The sequence below is a fragment of the Heliangelus exortis genome, unplaced genomic scaffold (genome assembly GCF_036169615.1).
Source record: "Heliangelus exortis unplaced genomic scaffold, bHelExo1.hap1 Scaffold_131, whole genome shotgun sequence".
In the NCBI taxonomy this organism is placed as follows: domain Eukaryota; kingdom Metazoa; phylum Chordata; class Aves; order Apodiformes; family Trochilidae; genus Heliangelus; species Heliangelus exortis.
The window spans coordinates 406,747-428,520 of NW_027285950.1; the positions used below are offsets into that span (position 1 = coordinate 406,747).

A 21,774-nucleotide genomic window follows, 5' to 3' on the forward strand; every position below is an offset into this window, starting at 1 on the left:
AGCCAGGAGAATTCTAGATGTCCATTTCCCTCTAGTTCTGGGTTAGACTTGTCTAGGGAAACAACCTGTACTTGTACAATGGCAGTGGAACTTTTGCAGTGAGCTCTGTGCAGTCAGAGGAAGCTAGTTTGCCATTTAAAGATGTGGTGAGAGACAAGAAGTGATTGTGAAAAGATGGGATAAGCTGGTGACAGCTCTCTGAGCACAGTATTTGATACCAAAAGCCACCACACACCAATAAAAAGAGTGCAACTGCGTAGCCCTGAGAATCCCCAGTACAGCCAGCTGGGCACCAGCCACAAAAGAAGGGTGATTTTTTTACCCTCTCTAGCTGCTCCTTTTAGTTGGTTATAAAAAAGCCTCTCCTCAGGGGGAGAGTTTTCCACTTTGCATGACTCATAGAGGTGAGGGAGAGTTTCTCAGCTTCTCTCAGATACTTAAGGGACCATTGTCACCTGTAGTGGCAATGAATGAATGCTGAGGCTTAAACCAATGCAAGGTTTAAGGATTAAACCTTTTCCTTTCCTTCAGCCCTCCCCCTTCCCCCTGTGAATTGGTTCGGCCCCTTCCCCTCCCCCCCCCCCCACCCCCTGCAACTGGTTCGGCCGCACCCCCCGTTGCCCCTGGCAACTGCCGTTAGGGGCGACTCTGCCGTTGTGGCTCCTGTGCTGAGCTGCGCTGGGCTGTGTCTCTCCGGCTGCTCCTGGTCCTTGCCGTTGGTTTGCTCCTTTCTCCCGCCTCGTCCCTGCCTTTCCCCTTGTATCCACCTCATCCCCGTCTGTCTCCTCCCTCCCCTGTCCCTGTTTTTGCCCTTCCCTTGTACTTTACCCCCACCCTTCCGGCTCTGCCGTGTGCCTCCTGCTGCTCCCGGGATGGGGCTCTTCAGGAGGAAGCGTCACCGTCGCTACAGGACTGTGCTGCCCAGTTACAATCCTGTGTGGCCCCGTGGTGCTGCCGCCAGCACCAGCGGCCCTCAGATTGAGGAGAAAGATCTGAACAGGCTTCACCACGCTGCCGCCCACGGCCACCTGTCCTGGCTGAGGTTCTGGCACTCGTGGATCAAGATTTGGGGCATCGACTGCCACGACAGGGAGAATCGGTGAGGGGCTGTGGGCCGCTGCTGGGACACCTCGGGTGGCGTGCGGGAGCATCCCCCCTGCAGGGTTTGTGTGGGATCCCCTTGGAGCTGATTGCTTGCAAAGCAAGATGTGCCCTGTCAGCCGGGAGGGGGAACTTGAGAGCTTTCCAGTGCTGGGAGCTGCTGGGTGGGCGCCAGTGCTCCTGGAGGTGCTGGGCTGCCACTTGGCCCTGATCTTCCTGCAGGGTTCTCAGGTATCCCCAGGTCTCTCCTGCCCCGGGCTGGGTGGTGCCACAGCTTTGGTTCTTTGGTGTTAAGCTCACATGTTTAATTCTCAGGACACCTCTCCATCTGGCGTGTGCCAACGGCCACACAGAGGTTGCCAGATTCCTTGTAAAGCATGGCAGCCAGTTGGATGCTGTTGATAATTTTGGGAGAACACCCCTGATGAAGGTGAGTGGGAGAAGTTCTGCTCTTGGAAGAGAGGCTTATTGAGTGTGCATGAAAGGAGAGGTGTCTGGCAGGACTCTGTAAGCAGAGCTGTGCAGAAACACACCTGTCAGATCATCTTTGAAAAGTGCTCTTCTTTCCCAGTGGTCAGAAGCTGGTCAAGCTGTGATGGAGTGAAATGTGAATTCTGGAAGTCTTTAATTTTTTTTTTTTTTTTTTTTTCTGTGTGTGTGTGTGTGTTGTTCCCAGGCAGTACAGCTCAGAGAACAAGACTGTGTGACTTTTCTGCTAGAGCAGGGTGCCGACCCAAATCTTGCAGACATCGATGGCAACACTGCCCTCCAGTTGGCCATCCTGGCTCGTAGTAAAAACCTTGTGGGGCAGTTAATCAAGCATGGTGCCAAACTGGATGCCAAGAATAAGGTAAATGTTTATATTTCTTCAAGAAGTCCTTTCAGAAAGTTGCATCGATATTTCTTTTACAGATTTTTTTTTTTTTTTACTTTGATTATTTACATGATGCATTTCTCTGACTTTTCAGAAGGGCTATACCCCACTAACTCTTGCTATCACTGAAGAACACGAGGAGATATTAGAAGATCTCCTGAAAGCAGGAGCTGATGTGAATGCTCGAGATGAGCATGAAAGGTGAGGGGTTTATCCAGGAGAAGGAGGGGGTGCAGGAAGAAGGAGGGGGTCCAGGAGGAGGACAGGGTCTAGGAAGAGGAGGGGATCCAGGAGGAGGAGGGGATCCAGAAGGAGGAGGGGGTCCAGGAATAAGAGGGGGTCCAGGAATAGGAGGGGGTCGAGGAAAGAGGAGGGGGTCCAGGAAAGCAAAGACTTTGGTTTGCTCCTTGAGTGTTCATCCAAATGTGTTCATTGTAAAGGAATGGGGAAAATACTTCTTCTGACAGCAAGCAGGAATGAAAATAATGACTGTGTCTATGTCAAATGATCCATGGCATTGCATGTTTTGAATCTTTCAGAACCCCACTCATGATTGCTGCTTCTGTTGGGGAAATGTATTTGGTCAAAGTTCTCCTTTCTCACGGAGCCAATTTTTCCCATGAAGACAAAGATGGGAGGATAGCTGTGGATTATGCTGATCTCCATGGCCATTTACGGTAAACTTTGAACGTTATGATTAGAGTAAGTGGTGTGGTCTCTTCCTCTTCCAGTATGATTAGAGTAAGTGGTGTGGTCTCTTCCTCTTCCAGTAAACCTCAAGTTTCTCTTCCCTATTCCCCTTTTATCTTCCTTTGGGAGGGTGGAAGGGGGGGTTACCCGAGCAATTCTGTCACCTGGGCTTTGGTTAGCACTGAGATTCTCTCAGGTGGTTATGCGTGCCTAAAAGGGAGGCTGAGAAAATGTTCTGAGCAGGAGTTAATAACTTGGAAGGTGGGAATGTGCATTAATAGGGTGAATGTGACTGCAGGGAATGCTGGAGTGAGTTCTGTGTGTATTAGGACAAATATTGAGGAGTTTATGAATTTTTATAAATATTTGCAGGGGGGATAATAAATTGGTGTTAAATTGTTGTGCCAGCATGTGGTTCTTTTTACCAACTTTATTTCCTCTCTTTCTCTGTGCAGTGTAAGTCAGTACCTGGCAAAACTGGAGGACACAGCAGAAGCTCCTGCAGGGGATGCACTTGGATCTCCTGAGCAGGCAGGAGCTGCTGGAGGGATAAAAGAAAAACCAGACCAGGAGAACACAGGAGAAGCTCCTGTGTGTGATGCAGAAGGTACCAGCATAGTCATCGCTCCTGAGCAGGCAGGAGCTGCTCCAATTTTTTGGGATGCACCTGCTGTGGACAGAGGAGGTAGGATCCTTAACTATGGAGGAGCTCAAGAGGAAAATGACTGGGGACTTTTCTTGAGGTGGTTTGGGAACATGCTGATTTGTGACTTTTTGGCCTTGTCAGGGCAGTTGTGATTTGTTGGCAGGGTTTAACACTGGGCCAGCAATTAAACTGAAATAACAGATGCTCACTATTAATCCCCCTCTGTTGAAGAAAGGAGAGAGAATAAGGGAGTTATGGGTTGGAAACTAAACTACACAGCTTTAATGAAACAGTAATGATAAATAGGAAAAATTACTAAATAGATACAAATATACAGGAAAATTGATACCACGTTCCTCCCCCTCCCCCCCAATAACTCTCACGTCACCGCCGAGGCTTCAGGGCAGCCCTGGGAAAGTCCAGGCTGGAATCCTGGAGTCGGCAGCAGTCGGGAGCTGGAGGCAGGAACACACAGATCCAGGCTGGCACGGATCAGGATCACAGGCAGAGGAAGGGGTTTGACCCTCGTGATCCCTCAAATTGGAAATTTGAGGAAAAATTGTCTCAGAGAAGTCACTGTTAGCAACAAGCAATGCAGTGCCTGTGTGTACTGTCTCTTCTGGAACATAGTTTGATTTAGAACAGTAATGATGCTTTTTTTTTTTTCCACCCTCAGTGATTTTTTAGAAAAAAAATTACACTGCTTTGTGATCAAACACCCTGCTCCTTCAGTGAGTGGTTAAAATCCAGTCTATGCTTAGGAGCTCACCGAGCCCTAGAAGGATCCTAAAGAAGTAATTTTTTTAATATGAATAACATTTTGTCACCTCAGACTCTAGACTGGGACCTGTTGTTCTTTGAGGTTTCTAAAGTGTACTGTTTAATTGCTGGCATTTCAAATCTAATGTCAGCATGTCATTTAATCTTTGAACAGCCACAGATGACCTTTGTGAAGGAGGCTCAATAAGGTGAGACTTTACAAACCCCTACCACTTGCTTGAGGGGTGATTTTAGAGACACAGCACTGATTTTGCTTTGTTTTTTAAGGAGCTTTGAGACTGAGATGAATGATAACACTTGGAAAGATTCTGAAGATTCACTCCTTTTTACCCCTAAGGTATGGTGCATTTACAGGAGAAGTGTCCTTGAGAAATCTCTTGAAGGCAAGTTTTCTCTGGGATTGAAAGAAACAGAAGTTCCAGCCAGCATTGTTTTCTCCTTAGAAGCCATCTCTGGCCTTTCTTCTGCTGTCAGATTTTGCTAAAAAACCTGTAGCTGTGGCAGAGAAAGCAGTAGATTTGTGTATTGGGGCCAAAAGACATAGGTATACAGTCACATTATTTTATTTCTTCTTGTTCATTTGGCTCAGCATCTGTTGCAGGGGGATTCTGCAGTGATGGGGAACCTGAGTGCGGCAGCTCAACCCACTCACTAATGCTGGAGATGCCAGCCAGCATCTTTAGTTTTAAGATGATTCCATTTTCTTGCATTGATTTAAATAGAAATAATGCATTTTTCTGCTGTGATGCTTGAAATTTAGGCTGATTTGTGCAGTGAACCTGCTGATGCTGAGAGTTCCTTGCAGATAAGAATTCTGAAACTTTGAGAGCTGAATTTTACTGTAACTGAAATGAAGCTGGGCTGAAGTGGGGAATGGCTTCTTAGGGGCTGTGCAGGAGCAGGGCTGAGGCTGAGGACAGGACGAATTCCTTTCTGCTCCTCCAGATTTCCATGGAAAAGCTGAATGCCTTGTAAATGAAAGCTCAACAAGTTTCCCTTTTCTCTTTTCAATAAAAAAGCTTTTTTCAAGTAGTCAGTGAAAGGCAAATAAGATGCTTGCTTCTGCCCTTTTAAAAGCTTCTTTCCATTTAACTCTTTTCCTAAAAGTTACCAGACCTGAAAGAAAAGCAGAAGAAGCAGGAGAAGGGAGGCAATGGTGACCTGCAAAGCCCTGCAGCATCTGAGAATGTGAAGAAGTCTGTTGGCAATGATGGCCTTCAAGTCCCCAAGGCACCTTTAGAAGTCAGCACTGGTGAGAGAACTGAGTTAGGAAATAGAATCAGAAGTTGGAAGGGACCCATCAGGTCCAACTCCTGTCCCTGTGTCTGTGGGCACCCCCAGAATCACACCTGAGAGCTTCATCCAAAACACTTCTGGAGCTCCGGCAGGTTTGGTGCTGTCACCACTTCCCTGGGGAGGTTCTTGCATTGCTCAGCTGCCCTCTGGCTGCCAAAAATTTTCTGATGTGTGACCTAAACCTCCCCTGATTCAGCAGCTTTTGTTCCTTTTAGTTCCTTGTCTTGAGATGTAGGAATCTTGTGCTTTTCTGTCAGAATTTCCCCATGAGGTTGATTTGGCATCATGTGAGCAGTCAGAGCCCAGCTGGAACCAGGGGTTGCTGTCCTTGGGTTTCCTCTCTGGTCTCCAGCTCCTTGCCCCTTTTTCTTTGCATCCACATTTTCCCAAAAAGTGCATCCTTCAGGATTTAGGCCCCATGGGGTGGCTTAAAGGAGAGCCCTGCAAGTAGTCTGAGCAGCCCAGGAAGCCACCCAGCCTGAGCCTTGTGTTCATCTGCTGGAGAAGAGATTTAGATGTCCATCCCCTGAAATAAAAAGGGGTTTTTTGTGTCTTTGGGTGGATTTTTGGAGTTTTGAGACTCTGCTGCTTTTTAAAAGGCAGTGCTTGGGTGTCTGGCTTCTGGGAAGGTCCAGGGGAACACCTCCCTGGCAAGGAAGATTTTTGGACTCCAAAAGGAGGATTTTTTCTGGGTGATTTGAGTGCTTTTAAGGTGAGGATTTTGGGTGGTGTTTCTCTGGAAGCTGCTGTGCAGTGGGAAGTGATAGCAAAGTCTCTCTTCTTCTCTGGGGTGTAGGTGCCCCAGCAGCCCTGGAAGCAAAGGAACAGGAAGATGAGGATTCTTCTCCCTGGGATTCTGAGGTACTTTGGGTGAAGGACAGGGAGGTGGCCATGGGGGGGCTGGGGAGGGGAGGAGGGAGATCCAGGAGCACCTGAGAGCTTGCTGGAACTGGAATGAAGCTGGGCTGAAGTGGGAAAGTGCTTCTCAGGGGCTGTGCAGAAGCAGGGCTGAGACTGAGGATGCTTCCTTCTTCCCCCTTTATATCTTCTTTTTCTTGATCTCTTTTAGGAAGAGTCACCTGTAGAGGAAGTAAAGCAGGAGAAGGGAGGCAAAAGAGAAGAGAAAAAAGCTCCAGAGTCCTGGATTGTGAAGCACCATGTTTGTAATGGTGACTCTAAAATCCCTAAGGCAGCTTCAAGAGACATCACTGGTGAGAGAAGGGAGCTGGGAAATAGTGATGCAGTTCTTTCTCTATGACTATTAAATGGTGTTTTATAATATAAAGGGTGTTGCTCTCCAAGTGGTGGAGGTTCCTTGTATAGAGCTCAGTGTTTGCTTCCTCCTAGCATCTTGATACTGATAATTTATGCCTGTCTCTGTAGTGCCTTCAGTGGTGTTATCTACAAATGTTCCTTGGCCACCAGGAAAAGCTGAAACCCCATTTTTCCACAGGCTGAGTGAGAGATCATGGACCTCGGAGTAACAGGAGTGGTGTATTTGTGGCCCTTAATTCAGAATCTCTCCTTTTTCCGTTAAAATGTAAATTGCTCCAGAAGAAAGGAATTCACAGAGGTGCACGTGAAATTGCTATTATCATAAAATGATTCACTCCTGCAGCTCACAAATTTTAGACGATGTTTTATTTTGTTCTCAGCCTTTTCTCACAACCATTAAAGATGCACTCTAGGTGTAAATAAGTAGTATGAAGTCATGCTGTTTATAAAAATCTGTTTTTCACTGTAGGTGAGCACTCTGGCTGTACCTCCCAGATATCAGCAGCAGCTGAAAAAGAAGTTATCAAGGATGCCATTGAAAACTCTGTGGTGCAGGTATGGAAAGCCAAATATTTTTTAATTAGAATATGAACTGTGAAATTGTATTAAAAACTATGATGAATAAAACAGTAAGTGGATAATGAAGGGAGAGTCCTGGAGAGGCAGAGTGAGTCTGAAGTGGAGCTGGATCCAGTCTTCCTATGGTGTAAAATCCTTGTCATGATGTTGGATATTTTTTCTTTTGCTGCTTTGTTTCCAGCTGGTTTCCTTCAGTTTTTTTGCCGTTGTTCTTCCTGTTGTGCTGTGCAAACAAACAATACAGTCAAAAGCATCTTTTCCCCTGCAAAATGCATATTCAAGTGAAAAGGGAGATTTTTCAGTAACATGCTGATCTGTTGGATGAAACGTGGCTTTTTCTTTTTAAGAGAAAAAGTCTTGAATTTTTGTCACCTTTCTGATGCTTTCACTGCCTCTGCAAAACGTGTGTGGGTTTGGCCATGTTAAGAAACGTTTGAAAAAAGGTTTTTTTTGCAGTGGGATTAAGGCAGACATCCTCTGGAGTTTTCTGTAACAGCTCAAGTGGAGCAAATTACTTGGAATTTGGGGCATGGTTTGGTGGGCATGGTGGTGGTTGGACTTGAGGATCCTGGAGGTTTTTTCCAACCATAATGATTCTGGGGTTTTATGGCTCTGTCCTCGTAGGAGCAATTGGCCCAGATGCAGAGGGAAAACCTCTTGCTCCGCCAGCAACTGGAAGACAGGAAGCAGCAGCTCATCCAAGAAAGTGTAGTGACTGTTGCTCAGGACTGCTTTAATGACATTTTCAAGAAGCTCAAGGCTGATACTGAGCAGAAAGTTTATCTGTTGGAAGAGAAAAACAAGGAGTTATACGAAAACTGCAATGTCTTAAGGGAACAGGTCTTTAGATGTGAAGTTGACAAAGTAGAAGCACAGGTAAAGTACACAATATTAGCAGTGCTTAAGACTATTAGCAGTACTTTGGGGTTAATATCTGAGTTTTGGGGCTTCTAAGGGACCTGGCTGTTCCTCAGAAAGTCAACTTCAGACACCAACCTAAGCTTTCTCTTCTGTATTTTACGGTGTGTGGCAATATTTAAATTTCTTTGTTCTTTGTGGCTCTGTGAAAGACCAAGAACTGCACGCAAGACTCTTGAGGACCTCAGTTAAGGTTTTTCTGCAAAAAACGAGTAGGAAATGTGCTCCTCTGCAGAGTATTCCACAGCTTCAGGCAGAGCAATGATTTCATTTCTTTAAGATGGAAGGAGGGGAAAGAAGTCCAGCAGTGCTGTCAGTCATTTTACCCTGTGAATCACTCTGTATTCTTAGTACCAAAATAACAGGTACCAAAATAACATACACATGCTTGTGTATGGTTCAAGAAGAGTAATACTTGAGGGGTTTTTTTATTTATTAGAAATCCTCCTGAAGAGCTGTTGGTAGTTGAGGTGCTCAGCATTTGGCTGCCGATGGCCAGCAGATTTTTCCTGCTTTTGGAGTTCAAGACAAGGTCTAATTGTATAAATCAACAAATTAAAGACAGAATTCATAGTCTTATAATTTTCCTCATGCTCATCTTCATTAGTGGAAGATCAGAGGGCTGCAACGGGAGCTTGCTGATGCTCTGAAAAAGCTCTCCATGGCAGAAGCTTCGCTTGATGTCGCCACGTGCTACAGAAGGAACCTGGAGGAGGCCACACTGGGCTTGAAGAAGGAATTGGGAGAAAATAAATCCAAGGTACACAAACTTTAGAATCCTAGAATAAACTTCCTCGTGATGGGGGGATGATGTGTGGAGGAAGCACAGCTTTTTACAAACTTGGTGTCAGGGTTTAACACTGGCCCAGCAATTAACCTGAAATCACAGATGCTCACTATTAAATCCCCCCTCCCCTCCCTGATAAAGAAAGGGGAGAGAATAAGGGAGAGAGACTGATAGGTTGGGAACTAAACTACACAGCTTTAATGAAACAGTAATGATAAAGAGGAAAAATTACTAAATATATACAAATACACAGGAAAATTGATCCCACTTTCCTTCACCCCTTTTCCCCCAATAACTCTCACGTCACCACCGAGGCTGCAGGGTGGGAAAGTCCAGGCTGGACTCCTGGGGTCGGGATCTGGAGGCAGGAACACACAGATTCAGGCTGGCACGGATCAGGACCACAGGCAGAGGAAGGGATGGGATCCTCCTCCCAGGATCATAGAATCATAGAATAGGCTGGCTTGGAAGGGACCTCAGAGATCATCGAGTCCAACCCTTGAACATCTACCGCCACAGTCACTAGACTATGGCACTGAGTGCCATATCGAGTCGCTTTTTAAATGTCTCCAGGGACGAAGAGTCCACCACCTCCCCAGGCAGCCCGTTCCAATGTCTGATCACCCTTTCCGTGAAAAAATTCTTTCTAATATCCAATCTGAACTTCCCCCGGCACAATTTAAGACCATGCCCTCTTGTCTTACTGAGAGTTGCCTGGGAAAAGAGACCAACCCCCGCCTGGCTCCATCCTCCTTTCAGGTAGTTGTAGAGAGCAATGAGGTCTCCCCTGAGCCTCCTCTTCTTCAGGCTGAACAGCCCCAGCTCCCTCAGCCTCTCCTCATAGGATCTGTGTTCGAGTCCCTTCACCAGCTTGGTTGCCCTCCTTTGGACCTGTTCAAGGACCTCAATATCCTTCTTGAACTGAGGGGCCCAGAACTGAACACAGTACTCAAGGTGTGGCCTTACCAGGGCTGAGTACAGGGGCAGAATCACCTCCTTGGACCTGCTGGTGACGCTGTTTCTGATACATGCCAGGATGCCATTGGCCTTCTTGGCCACCTGGGCACACTGCTGGCTCATGTTCAGCTTCCTGTCAATCCAGACTCCCAGGTCCCTTTCTGCCTGGCTGCTCTCCACTCTGTCCCCAGTCTGTAGCGCTGCATGGGGTTGTTGTGGCCAAAGTGCAGGACCCGGCACTTGGCCTTGTTGAAGCTCATCCCATTGGAGTCAGCCCATCTCTCCAGTCTGTCCAGGTCTCTCTGCAGAATCCTCCTGCCTTCCAGCTGATCAACACTTCTCCCCAGCTTGGTGTCACCAGCAAACTTGCTGATGATGGACTCAATCCCCTCATCCAAGTCATCAATGAAGATATTGAACAGAACTGGGCCCAACACTGATTCCTGGGGGACACCGCTGGTGACCGGCCGCCAACTGGAAGAACCCCATTCAGTACCACTCTCTGGGCCCGGCCCTCGAGCCAATTCTTAACCCAGTGCAGAGTACGCTTGTCCAAGTTGTGGGCAGCCAGCTTTCTCAGGAGGATGCTGTGGGAGACGGTGTCGAAGGCCTTGCTGAAGTCCAGATAGACCACATCCACAGCCTTCCCCTCATCCACCAGGTGGGTGACCTGATCATAAAAGGAGATCAGGTTGGTCAGACAGGACCTGCCCTTCCTAACCCCGTGCTGGCTGGGTCTGATCCCCTGTCCATCCTGCAGGTGCTGTGTGATTGCCCCCAGGATGATCTGTTCCATAACCCTGCCAGGCACTGAGGTCAGGCTGACAGGCCTGTAGTTTCCCGGGTCTTCCTTCCGGCCCTTCTTGTGGATTGGCGTGACATTGGCCAACTTCCAGTCATCTGGGATGTCCCCAGTGAGCCAGGACTTCTGGTAGATGATAGAGAGAGGCTTGGCGAGCTCTTCTGCCAACTCTCTCATCACCCTTGGATGGAGTTCATCTGGTCCCATAGACTTGTGGGGATCCAAGCAGCCCAGTAGATCACTGACAGTTTCCTTCTGGATTGCAGGGGGGGTGTTTAGATTCTTGTCTCCTATAGGCTCCAGAAGCCAGCTGTCCTCAGGATAGCCCGTTTTACTGTTTAAAAACTGAGGCAAAGAAGGTGTTAAATACCTCAGCCTTTTCTTCATCTTTAACAATTACATTCCCGTCCATGTCCATTAAAGAATGAATGTTTTCCTTGCCCCTCCTTTTGCCACTGATGTATCTGTAGAAGGACTTCTTGTTATCCTTCACAGAGGTGGCGAGATTTAGTTCAAGTTGTGCCTTTGTGTCTCTAAAGAAGCAAACAGGGAGAGGTGAAGAAGGGGAAGCAGGAAAGTCAGGAAAGGCAGGAAGCTGGCTTCACCCTTGTGATCCCTCAAATTTATCCTGAGTATGAGGTGTATGGGATGGAATTCTCTGTTTGTTCAATTCTGGCATCTCTCTTGTCCGTTCCTCCCCAAAGGAGGGCTGAAGGTGGGACCTCTTCATTCCTCTTGGAGGGTAAAATGTTCCTCAGAGCTGGTCAGTGGCCTTGGTTCTGCTGTTACTATAAAAATCAAGTTTTATCAGTCCTAGAAGCAGATACTGTCTGAGAAACTTGCTGTTAATTTCAGCAAGTGCAACTACTTCCAAGAGACTGAGATGAAAGCAAAAGTACAAGACAAAAAATCCCCTTTATCCTGGCCCAAACCAGGACACTTGGTATCTTTGTCTTTGACACGGTCCAAGGTTTGTATGTGGTAAAGTGCTCTGCAAAAGAGACTGAGAAAAGTTTTATCTGATTTCTGAAGGACAGTAGACATAATGGACTGCGTTTATGTAGAATTAATGTCTGCATTAATATAGAATTAATGTCTGCATTAATATAGAATTAATGTCTGCATTTATATAGAAATAATGTCTGCAATAATGCTGCATTTGGGCTTCTTGCTGCTCGTCATGCTTCCCCCACTTGTAACAGAGAATCATAGAACTCTTTTGGTTAGAAAAGATCTTTAAAATGAAGTCCAAGTGTTCCCTCAGCCCTGCTAAGCCCAATCCTGTCCCTCAGCACCACATCCCCACATCTCTGAAGTCTCTGTAGAGATTTTGACTCAGCCCCTGGTTCCAGTGCCTGACAACCCTTTTGGGGAAAATATTTTTCCTGGCCCTTGGTGAATCTCATACAGCCCAGGTCCCTCTAGCAGAGCTTTCCTGCCCTCATCAGATCAAGCCACCCAATCCCCTCGTCCAGATCACTGATAAAGATGTTGAAGAGAACTGGTGCAGAGCCCTGGGGACCACCCTGGGACCACCACTGGGTTTAACTCCATCCATCAGCATGCTGCCAATTCTGATTGCTTCTGGAACTTACCCTGCATGAATATAGATACATCTATAGATACACAAGGGGGCTGTGACGTCCCTTTAGGAGAAGGATGAACTTTTTAATTCCTATTTTCAAGGGGGGGAGCAAACGAAGGGATCCAGAGAGTGCCTGAAAGGAGTGGGAGGGTGAGTGTCAGTGCTTAGAGTGGAGAAGATTTGGTAAAGTAGCATGTTTTGTGTTCATTTCCTAGGAAGAGGGAAGGTTTGGAATGTACTGACAGCTCTTTGGGTAGTGCAGACAGGGGCATTCCCTGAGCTCTTCAGCATAAAAACTCAGCTGAGTGCTGTGGAATCTTGCTGTTCTTTTACAGCTGCAGGAGTTGGAAGAACATCTTCAGCATGAGCATTCAATTCGTGACTTGAAGAGTGCTCTGGAGAATAAGGAAAGAGAAAAAAGAGATTGTTTCCAGAGACTGAAAGACCTCCTGTTGGCATCTTCTGGGAGTGCTACTGCAGTGCAACACCTGGAGGAACAGATACAGTGGTAAGAGAGTGGCACAGGGGACCAAGGTGTCTGCTGCTGTCTGAGGTGGTGAAGATGCTTCTGTTTGTCCTTTCCCTGCTGTTCTTTAAGAACTGGTGCTCTGGTGGTTCCCTGTAATAAGAGCTGTGTTTCTGTTTAAAGCCTTGGAGCTAAAAATGCCAGACTGGAAGCCACAGTTGTGCAGCAAAACAGTAGAATTGAAACCTTTCTGCAAGGCTCACCCCTGGTAAGCTGCTCATAAACTGCTGCCTTTTTCCCAATTGCTGTGGGGCCTTTGGAATATTTTTATTTTTTTCTGGGTTGATGTTTGGACTCGGTGATCTCAGAGCTCTTTTCCAAATTGTGGGATTCTGAAATCCTGGCCAGGAGCAGAGGGGCTTCTGAAAGTGTTCTCTGTGTTATTCTTTCCCTAGAGCAAAGTGGCAGGGTGGGGGAATTCCTTCTCTGAGGAATCCTTTTCTCTATGCTTTTCTGTCCCACAGTGTTCCTTCATTAGCAGCTTGAATAAATAAGTGCTGAGAGGGAGGGATTCTTTCTAAATAAGAAGAATTCTTGCCCGTGGTAGCTCCTGGGTTCTGCTTGGTTGCTGGAGAATGCACAAGTGCCTCAAGGAGTAAATCTGTGCCCCTGACACTGGGCAGGTTGAACAAAAACAGTTCCCTTTTTAATTTGTGGTGGGTAAAAGTGTGTTACCTGCTTCAGGAGCAGGCAGCTTCCCAGGACTGAGTGGAAGAAATCAGAGCCCACGACCATGAAGCAGAGAGAAAGCTGCTGCTCAGCAGAATGGGAGACCTGAAACAGGAATTGGAGAGTGAGAAATACACCCTGAGAGAGAGCATTGTCCTAAAGGAAAAATGGGAAAAGCTGTATCTGGAGGAAGTGAAAAAGAGAAGATGGTTACAAAATGAACTGGAAAGGTAGGTACATGCTTTTTGGAGTGGTAATAAGAGTTTCCTTTTTTCCTCCTGTCTTTTCCTGCTGGGGTTCCTCTTCTACATCTGGTCAGCATTACAGCTGTTAGCCTGAGATGGCATATTTGTGAGGAAGGTTCCTTTAACCCTCCCTCTGTCTTAATATCTCTTGAGCATTCCAAGACTAACACCACTAATAGTGGAATTAATGTTTGGGTTTTTTTTAATTAATTGTACTTTACCAGTCAGATTTTTTGCCAGTCTCTAATAAATCTCCTCCTTATATTCAGTAAGTGGCAAAAAAAAAAACAAACAAACAAACCATGAATTTTATGTCCTGTACTGTTTGAATAAGGATGTGCCCTACAGAGAACAGAATTTAATTCTATGAAGGAAGAAAGTGAATATTTTTTTTTTTTTGCTTCCATTTGAGGGTTATGGTTTGAGCTTCCCATGGGAAAGGGTGTTGTTGTGCAGGTGTTCACTGCCTTTTGCAAAAAGCTGTGTAAGCACAGAGCATTCACAGATTTGAAGCTCTCATGCTGAGAAGTCTCAAGTGTTGGTTGCTGCTCCTTGTGGGAAACGTGACTGCTGAGAAATCCTCCAAAAAAACCTCAGCTCAAATGCTATTCAGGGTTTGGTCACTGCTAATCCCTTCAACTTTCACAAGTTGAATAATAATCAAAGACCTGGGGAGGGAGGGGGTAACTGGGCCAAAGTGACTCCCAAAGATAACTCTTGGTACGTGTCTGAATTTTTTCAGAGCTGAGGAAAACCAAGGAAAAGCCAAAAGAAAGCTTTGTGGGAAGCTTGTTCTTTCCCCTTCCATCAGTGAAGGTCTGGATGTCAGTGCTGAGCAGTATCTGGTTGAACTGGGACATTCTGGGAACACTCTTTCTCTAAGTTCAAGTTTAGGAGGAAGCTTCCCAAGTTCACCCAGAGGAGCAGAATCCTTGGGGAACAACATTTGCACCCATTATGCAGCTCAGGTAAAAAATTTGAAATCCCACCCTCAGCATCTGTAAGCCAAGTTGTGCTTTTTAACCTTAAAGTTACAACTCGTTTGTAGTGATTACTCATGGTGTAACTCCTCCTCATCACAACCCTCCACATCTAGGTAGGGGTGAAGAGTTTTGGTTTTGAGGGTTGTTCTCTTTTCCAAGAGCACACAGGGTGTTGAGGAGTTTTTGAGGGCAGTGGGAGCTTAAAAACCTTGCAGGAAAAGGGGGCAAGTGAATTAATGCCTGGGAAAAAGGGAGGAGCTGCCAGTTTCCAAGGGGCAGCCTTTCCCTTTTCTCCTTTTCTGCAGAAGGAAAAAATATAAGTAGAAATGTAGATAAGTTTGGCTGAGAGAAGAGCAAGAGGGAGAAGAAGATGTGAATCAAAATCCCCTCTTTGCCTTTGCTTGGGTGGGGGCATCTCTTTCCATTGTTAGCTATTGGCTTGTTGGGTGGGAAATGTGATGAAATATTCTCAGGAATTGGGTCCCTTGGCTTTCTGTGGAAGCTGGCTGAGAGGTGGAGGTGTAGAGCAGCTGCTGTGGGGAGAAGATGAGGTGCAGGTCCTGTGCCCTGTGTGCCATCTGCTTTTTCTGTTTTGAAAGTCTGAGAGTGACAGAAAGAAAGAGAAGGAAGAGCTGAGCTGCCCTCTCAACGTGCATCTGGACAGAGAGCTGGAAATAAACATGGAAGTGGAGGAAGAGTCTGAGAGGTGGGGCTTGTTCATATCCCTGAGTACAATTCAAGCTGGATTCAATTTGAATGTAGAGCTGGGTGTGCGGAAGAGTTGGTGAGGAAATTCCATCCTCATCTTAGTCCTAGCAAGACTCTGTTCTACATGAGATGAGAGCTGCCAAAAGAGGTTTCCCTGCAGGGAAAATCTGAATTCTTCCACAGGTGAAATTTGGAGCCTCCAGGTGTGGCATAGGAATGCTGGATTTTTTGTCTCAGCAATTTCTGTTAAAGACAAAATTTCTGTGATGTTTACACAAGAATATGTGAAAAAGGCTGCTTGTTGTTCCTTTGCTTCATTGTTTTCTTCTCAAATGTGCTTTGTCGCTCAGAGAGCTTCTCAAGCATTAAACAGGTTATAAGGGAATATGGGGAGCGAATGTCCCTGCATGAGTTGAAGAAAGAAATAAAGGATGGTTATTCTGAAATGGCCAATGAAGCTGCTAAAATGCACACAAAGGTGAGCTCTGATTTGTGTGAGGCTTTTTGGTGGTGGTGTTTTTTCTCCTGGAAAAACTCTTACTCTTTCCCAAGGCTTCTTTTCACGTTGTTAATTTTTTTTTGTTGTTGTTTTTTTCTGGGCTGTATTTTGGAATGGATTTGGCTTTCCATGGTGCTGCAGCAGTAGATGGGTGTGCCCAAAGTTTTTTCTCCTGGAACCTGTCTTACTCTTTCCCAAGGCTTTCCAATTGCTTCCCTGGGCAGGATGCAGTGAGGTGATGCAGAAAATGTTGTGGAATTTGTTTCTCACTAGTGAGAAACCCCGGTTTCAGCCCAGCCTTTCCCTTCTCCTGGGCACCCAAAAAGTGCTTTTTGAGGTGGTTATTGCTGTTTGAGTAGCATGAAAGAAAAGTCCCCTGCCCTGGCAGGGGCTCATGATTAGTCCCGAAGTTTCTTGAGTTTTTGTCTTTCTCTTGGAGGAGTTATTTTGGATGATTACATTGAGGCAGATTTAAATAGAATCACAGAAAATTATGGGTTGGAAGGGACCAGCCTGTGCCAGTGCTCTGTCACCCTCACAGTAAAAAAAAATTCTCCTTTTTATTTATATGGAACCTCCTATTCTCAAGCATTCATTGTCTCTTTTCCTGTCAAATAAATCAAGGTTCTTCCTTCAGTTAGAGCCTCTTTCAAGTGCTCACCATGCCAGTTTCCTCCCCTTTTAATGACTGACAGGATATCAGGTTTGATGTTCAATAGATACAGAAAATTTTGCTTCTGGAAGGGGAAGAGAAGGACAGAGCTGTAGGTGACCATTGGGACCTAACGAAAGGCTGATATTTCCTGCACATTTTCTAAAATAAACTGCAGCTTTCACCTAAAGAAGAGAATACATCTTCCCCCTTCAGTGAAAGCCATCTTCTTAATTAATATTTAAAAATTTCTCAGTGTAGAGGGAAAAAAAAGGTGGTGTGTTTGTCAGTGCAATAATGAAGCTTGAGTGTGCTGTAAAAATTCCTCTAACGTATGAGAGGTGGTTTTTGTGCTGAAACCAGGAGGTTTGGGTGTGTTTGACTTCCCATGAGCTTTTCCAGTGCTTTTCCAGGAAATGGGAAGAATGGGGGAAATGCTGCCAGTTTGGTGCCTACAGCAGGAGAAGGGCTGGGAACCTGAGGAATCCTATCAGAAATGATGTTATAGCTGTTCTTGATAAAATGGAAGCCCCTGTTTTCATTCTGATTTTAATACTGAGTCAGCAGGTGATAAATCCAGTCCTGGTGCCCAACCCTTTACCATTTTTTTTTGGTTTTTTATTTTCTTTTAGCTCCTGCTGAGTCCCTTTTTGTGTGTGTGGGTTTTTTTCTGTCTACAGCTCAACAAACTTTCTTGCCAGCTGAAAGAAGAGCCTAAGGCAGGCATGATGGGAGGAGAAACACAAAAGAGGACCAGCAAGTGGAGATAAACACCCTGAAAAATACAAATACACCCTGACAGAGAGCATTGTTCTAAAGGAAAAATATGAAAAGCTGTATCTGGAGGAAGTGACAAAGAGAAGATGGTTATAAAATGGACTGGAAAGGTAGGTACAGGCTTTTTGGAGTGGTAATAAGACTTTCCTTTTTTCCTGCTGGGGTTCCTCTTCTACATCTGGTCAGCATTGTGTTTGTAAGCCTAAAATGGCATATTTGTGGGGAAAGTTCCTTAAGACCCTTTGCCTTCGTTAGAACTGTCTTAATTTCTCTTAAGTGTTCCAAGAGTAACAGCACTGATCATGGAATTAATAGGATTTTCTTCATGGATTCTGTTTTCAAAGGGAATGTGTGGCAAAAAAAGATGAATTTCCTTTCCCTTACTGAATAAGGGAAGGCCCTGCAGAGCACAGAATTTGAGTCTGTGAAGGAAAAAAAAAAAATGTCTTTTTTTGGCTGCTATTTTATCAGCTTGTCTGAGGTTTGAGCTCTCCATGGGAAAGGGAGGGTAGCTCAGGGTTGGTTTTCTCTGTCTTCTGGAAGAAGCACACACCAATCACAGGTGGCTTTGAAGCTCTCGTGCTGAGAAGTCCCAAGTCCTTGGCTTGATTGCTACTATATAAGCTCACCAAAACCCCTCAGGTCAAATTCTGGGTTTGGTCACTCCTAATCCTCTCTATTTTCAGAAGCCAACAAATAATCGGAGACTATGGGTAACTCTGCCAAAGTGTTCCTGCCAGAGAGAATTCTTGGGATGTGTCTGAATTTTTTTGGAGCTGATGATGAACTACCAAAAGCCAACGCTGCACTCCATGAGAAGGGCATCAGAAGAAGAACTTCAGTCACAAGCAGCTTGGAAAGCAGAATTCTGGCTCCAAGTCCAGCTCAGCTTTCAACTCACCTGGGACATCCTGGCAAAGAGTTTGGCACTGAACAGGAATCTAAGTCCAGTAGCTCAGTTGGTGGGAATCTTCATTTGATCAAAGTTCTCCTTCATTGCAGTGCTGATATTTCCCAGGAAGACTCTGATGGGCTGATAAGTGAGGATTTTGCTTTTATTCACAGCTATTCCAAGCCTCCAAACTTAAAAATTTGCTGTCGGGTTACTGATCGCGTTATTTCCTTACACCTCCCACTCCACAACAAGCCCCATGTTCTTCTCTGCCTCAGGATTTATGCCCCAAGCCTCCAAGCTGACCAAAAGTCAAATTCTACACCAAGCCTGCACTGCCTCCCCCAAATAGTTCTTGCAGACAAGACCATAATCCTTGGTGACTTCAACAACAGAGTAGGAAAAAACTATGAATCCTGGAAAGGAGTCCTGGGCAAGCATGGTGTTGGAAACTGTAGTGACAGTGGACATCTCCTGCTGGAGTTTCGTGCTGAGCAGAACCTCACCATCCCCAAAACTCTCTTCCAACAACCTGGAAGCATCCTGGATCGAAGCACTGGCACCTCACTGACTGTGTCTTAGTGTGCCAGAGAAATGTTGGCGATGTCCGTCATAGCAGAGCGATGCCTGGTGCAGAATGTCCTACAGACCACTGCCTTGTGCCATGCAAACTTACCCTCTACTTGAAGCCCAAACCTAAGAGGGGTGGCATCCCAGGGAGGAGGCTCAAAGTCAACCATCTTCAAAAAGGTAGAGTGAGAAACAGCTTCCAGGTAAACCTTCAAGCTGGACTTTTAGATCATCCCATAGATCCCTCTCCTGAAGCGCTTTGGCAACACAGTAAAAAGAGCATCCTGCAGACCTCTGAAGAATCCCCAGGGTTCTCCTCAAAGAAAACCAAAGATTGCTTTGATGAAAACACCCAAGAGATCCAAGAATTGTTGACAGAGAACCTCTAAAATTGAACTGTCTTCCAAAAGATAGTGAGAAACAGCTTCCAGGTAAACCTTCAAGACTTTTAGGTCATCCCATAGCTCTCTCTCCTGAAGTGCTTTGGAAACACATTAAAAAGAGCATCCTGCAATCTCTGAAGAATCCCCAGGGTTCTCCTCAAAGAAAACCAAAGATTGCTTTGAGGAAAACACGTGAGAGATCCAAGAACTGTTGACAAAGAGAGGAGAACCTCTAAAATTTCACTGTCTTCCAAAAGATCCAGTGAGAAACAGCTTTCATGAAAAGAATGTAGAAGAAGAAAGGAGAAAAGTTAAACTGCTCACACTACTGAGCTATAACTCTGCTCTCCATTGCTGGAAAAATCCTTGGAAGAATACTGTGGTTTTCCCTGGAGGTGAACTTTCCATGTGTCATCACCAGCAAAAAAATAAAAAAAAGGGCCTAAAGGAAGCCACTGACAATTCCGGGGTACAGGTATGTGAAGCCAGATATTTTGAATTAGAGTAAGGACTGCTAAATAACATTATAGAGTAAATAGAGAGTAATTATAGAGTAAATTATAGAGTAAGTTATACAATAAGGTAAAGAAAATTGGCAGAAAATGACTAATGGTGATGGCAGAGTCGTGCAGAGGAAGGTGGTGATGCTGTCTGAAGTTGGGTACAATTTTCTTAGGATGGGGAAAAATATTTTCCACGATGCTGGATATTTCCTGTTCTGCTGCTTTATTTCCAGCTGGCCTGTGTTGTTCCTGTAAACAATGCAGTCAGATGCATTTTTTTTTTTCCCCCATACAAAATACATATTGAAGTAAAGAAGGAGATTTGTCTGTAAAAAGGCTGATATGTGTGATTAAACATACTTGGTCTTTCTCTTTGTAAGAGAAAGCTCGTGCAAAAAACCCTTGGAATTTGGTGACCTTTGATGCTTTCTCTGCATCTGCAAAACATGTGTGTGTTGGGCCATACTAAGAAGTGTTTGAAAAGATTTTTTTCTGAGTGTATTTCTGAGGGGAATAGGGCAGGCATCCTGTTGGTGTTGGGCATCTGGGGCAGGGCTGGGCAGAGGGGTCTGGAGTCCTGTGTAACACCTCAGGGGAGAGTGGAGCACATAATTCCCACTTTGGGGACATGGTTTAGTGGTGTTGGTTTCCCAGGTGGACTGGAGGATCCTAGAGGTTTTTTCCAGCCTTAATGATTCTGTGGTTCTGTGATTCTGCCCCCACAGGAGGCGTTGGCCCAGCTCCAGAGGGAAAGCCATTTATTCCATCAGCTGCTGCACAGGGATGCTTCAATGACATTTTCCACAAACTCTGCTGAAAAGCAAGTTTCCACACTGGAAAAGATGAACAAGGAATTAAAGGCCAAGTGTGCTGGTTTAAGAGAACAAGTCTTAATCTATGAGGCTGAAAAACTAAAAAAAAGGGAGGTAAAGGACACACTTTTTGCAGTGTTGAAGGCTCTGAGCAGTGTTTTGCTGTTCATTTCTGCATTCTGTCTTTTGGGACCTGCCTGTTCCTCAAAAAAGTCACTTTCAGCCACTAAGCTTTCTCTGCTCTATTTTGTGATGTGCAAGCAATATTTAAATTTCTTCTATGTGGCTGTGTTAGGCTAATTAACTGGCCAGAAGACTGGTTAGGATGTTAGTTAAAGTTTTTTTCTGCAAATTCCACCAGTCCCAGGCAGAGCAAAGATTTAAAAGTTGCTGTACACCATTTTGTTACTTTTTATTTTCTGGAAAACAGGAACCAGTCCTGTTGGTAATTAGACACTGGTGTGCTGTTTGTCTGTGAATAGTGATGTGCACCGTGCTTTAAAATTCCATTTCTTTCTTCCTCTCAACCCCAGAGCGTTTGAGTGAGGTGAATACCTGCATGTGTCAGATAACCACCTTATTCTTCATTTTTCAGTTTACTTAAGAGGGAAGAGGGGGAAGAACTCCAGCAGTGCTGTCAATGGTTTTACCGTGGGAAAAACTCTGTATTCCTAGTGCCAAAATCCCAGGTTCCTTTGGGAGATGATAGCTGGGTGGGTGGCTGGAGGAAAGGAGGGCCTGTCCAGATTTATGAAAGTTGTTACTCTAAAATTAACTTGGTATTAATTTTATGTATTAATTTAATGTAAGTAATATTAATTTAATTTTATGTATTAATTTCATTCTTTGTAGAATGCAGAAAGAGACCCAAGAACCATCTCATACAAAGTCCTGCCTTTAGTCACCAGAGTAACACCTGCAGTCAACCTGTGGCTCTTGCATCAAACTTGATTTGCTTTGAGTTTTGTTAAAAAAATAACATGATTCAGTGTATGCTGGTGTATTGTTCAAGAAGTAAAATATTATCTATAATATATAATATATTATTTTTTATGTATTAGAAAACAGAAATCTCCATGAGCTGCTGCTGATCGTTTGGAGGTGCTGACTGCTGGTGGCAGGCAAAATTTTCTTACTTTTTGAATTCAGGACAGTTGTAACTGTATAATCAAATAAGTTAAAGACAGAATTCATGTTCTTATAACATTTTTCATGCTCATCTAACCATTTCATTTAATGTCAGAGAGCTGACATTAAAAAGCTGT

General features: G+C 45.1%; 2 protein-coding genes and 2 long non-coding RNA genes across 6 annotated transcripts in view; all 4 read left to right on the plus strand.

Annotated features, from left to right (window-relative positions):
- The window catches only part of LOC139790676 (ankyrin repeat domain-containing protein 18A-like), a 126,416-nt gene extending 113,614 nt beyond the window's left edge, over positions 1-12,802 (plus strand). Inside the window, exons 10-15 of the mRNA XM_071732547.1 lie at positions 6,184-6,248; positions 6,457-6,598; positions 7,132-7,217; positions 7,866-8,117; positions 8,767-8,919; positions 12,626-12,802. Of these exons, the coding sequence (XP_071588648.1) occupies positions 6,184-6,248; positions 6,457-6,598; positions 7,132-7,217; positions 7,866-8,117; positions 8,767-8,919; positions 12,626-12,802 (875 nt within the window). The remainder of the gene's footprint in view (positions 1-6,183; positions 6,249-6,456; positions 6,599-7,131; positions 7,218-7,865; positions 8,118-8,766; positions 8,920-12,625) is intronic.
- Positions 870-4,761, plus strand: LOC139790700 (ankyrin repeat domain-containing protein 7-like). 2 transcript variants are annotated; one of them, XM_071732573.1, is made up of 9 exons: positions 870-1,099; positions 1,417-1,531; positions 1,778-1,951; positions 2,070-2,176; positions 2,515-2,652; positions 3,121-3,350; positions 4,246-4,279; positions 4,359-4,428; positions 4,681-4,761. In XM_071732573.1, the coding sequence occupies exons 1-9, from the start codon at positions 873-875 to the stop codon at positions 4,744-4,746; spliced, it is 1,161 nt and encodes a 386-aa protein (XP_071588674.1). In that variant the 5' UTR covers positions 870-872; the 3' UTR covers positions 4,747-4,761. The 2 variants fall into 2 exon arrangements, with proteins under 2 accessions (XP_071588674.1, XP_071588675.1); XM_071732574.1 differs by lacking the exon at positions 4,681-4,761 and having other exon boundaries at positions 4,223-4,279; positions 4,359-4,429.
- A 136-nt stretch (positions 12,803-12,938) lies between the features above and the next one.
- LOC139790704 (uncharacterized) lies at positions 12,939-20,783 on the plus strand. Of its 2 annotated transcripts, none has more exons than XR_011723583.1 (4): positions 12,939-13,024; positions 13,501-13,715; positions 14,473-14,698; positions 20,423-20,783. It is a non-coding gene; the product is annotated as an uncharacterized lncRNA (long non-coding RNA). The 2 variants fall into 2 exon arrangements; XR_011723584.1 differs by lacking the exon at positions 20,423-20,783 and adding an exon at positions 15,313-15,413.
- LOC139790702 (uncharacterized) lies at positions 15,598-19,312 on the plus strand. The gene is made up of 3 exons (XR_011723580.1): positions 15,598-15,899; positions 17,253-17,459; positions 18,036-19,312. It is a non-coding gene; the product is annotated as an uncharacterized lncRNA (long non-coding RNA).
- Positions 20,784-21,774: the final 991 nt, after the last annotated feature.

Coding starts and splice junctions, on each gene's coding strand:
- LOC139790700 (XM_071732573.1), top strand. CDS start 873: ATGGGGCTCTTCAGGAGGAAGCGTCACCGTCGCTACAGGACTGTGCTG. Junction 1,100..1,416: donor TGCCACGACAGGGAGAATCG/GTGAGGGGCTGT, acceptor TTTAATTCTCAG/GACACCTCTCCATCTGGCGT. Junction 3,351..4,245: donor ACCTGCTGTGGACAGAGGAG/GTAGGATCCTTA, acceptor ATCTTTGAACAG/CCACAGATGACCTTTGTGAA.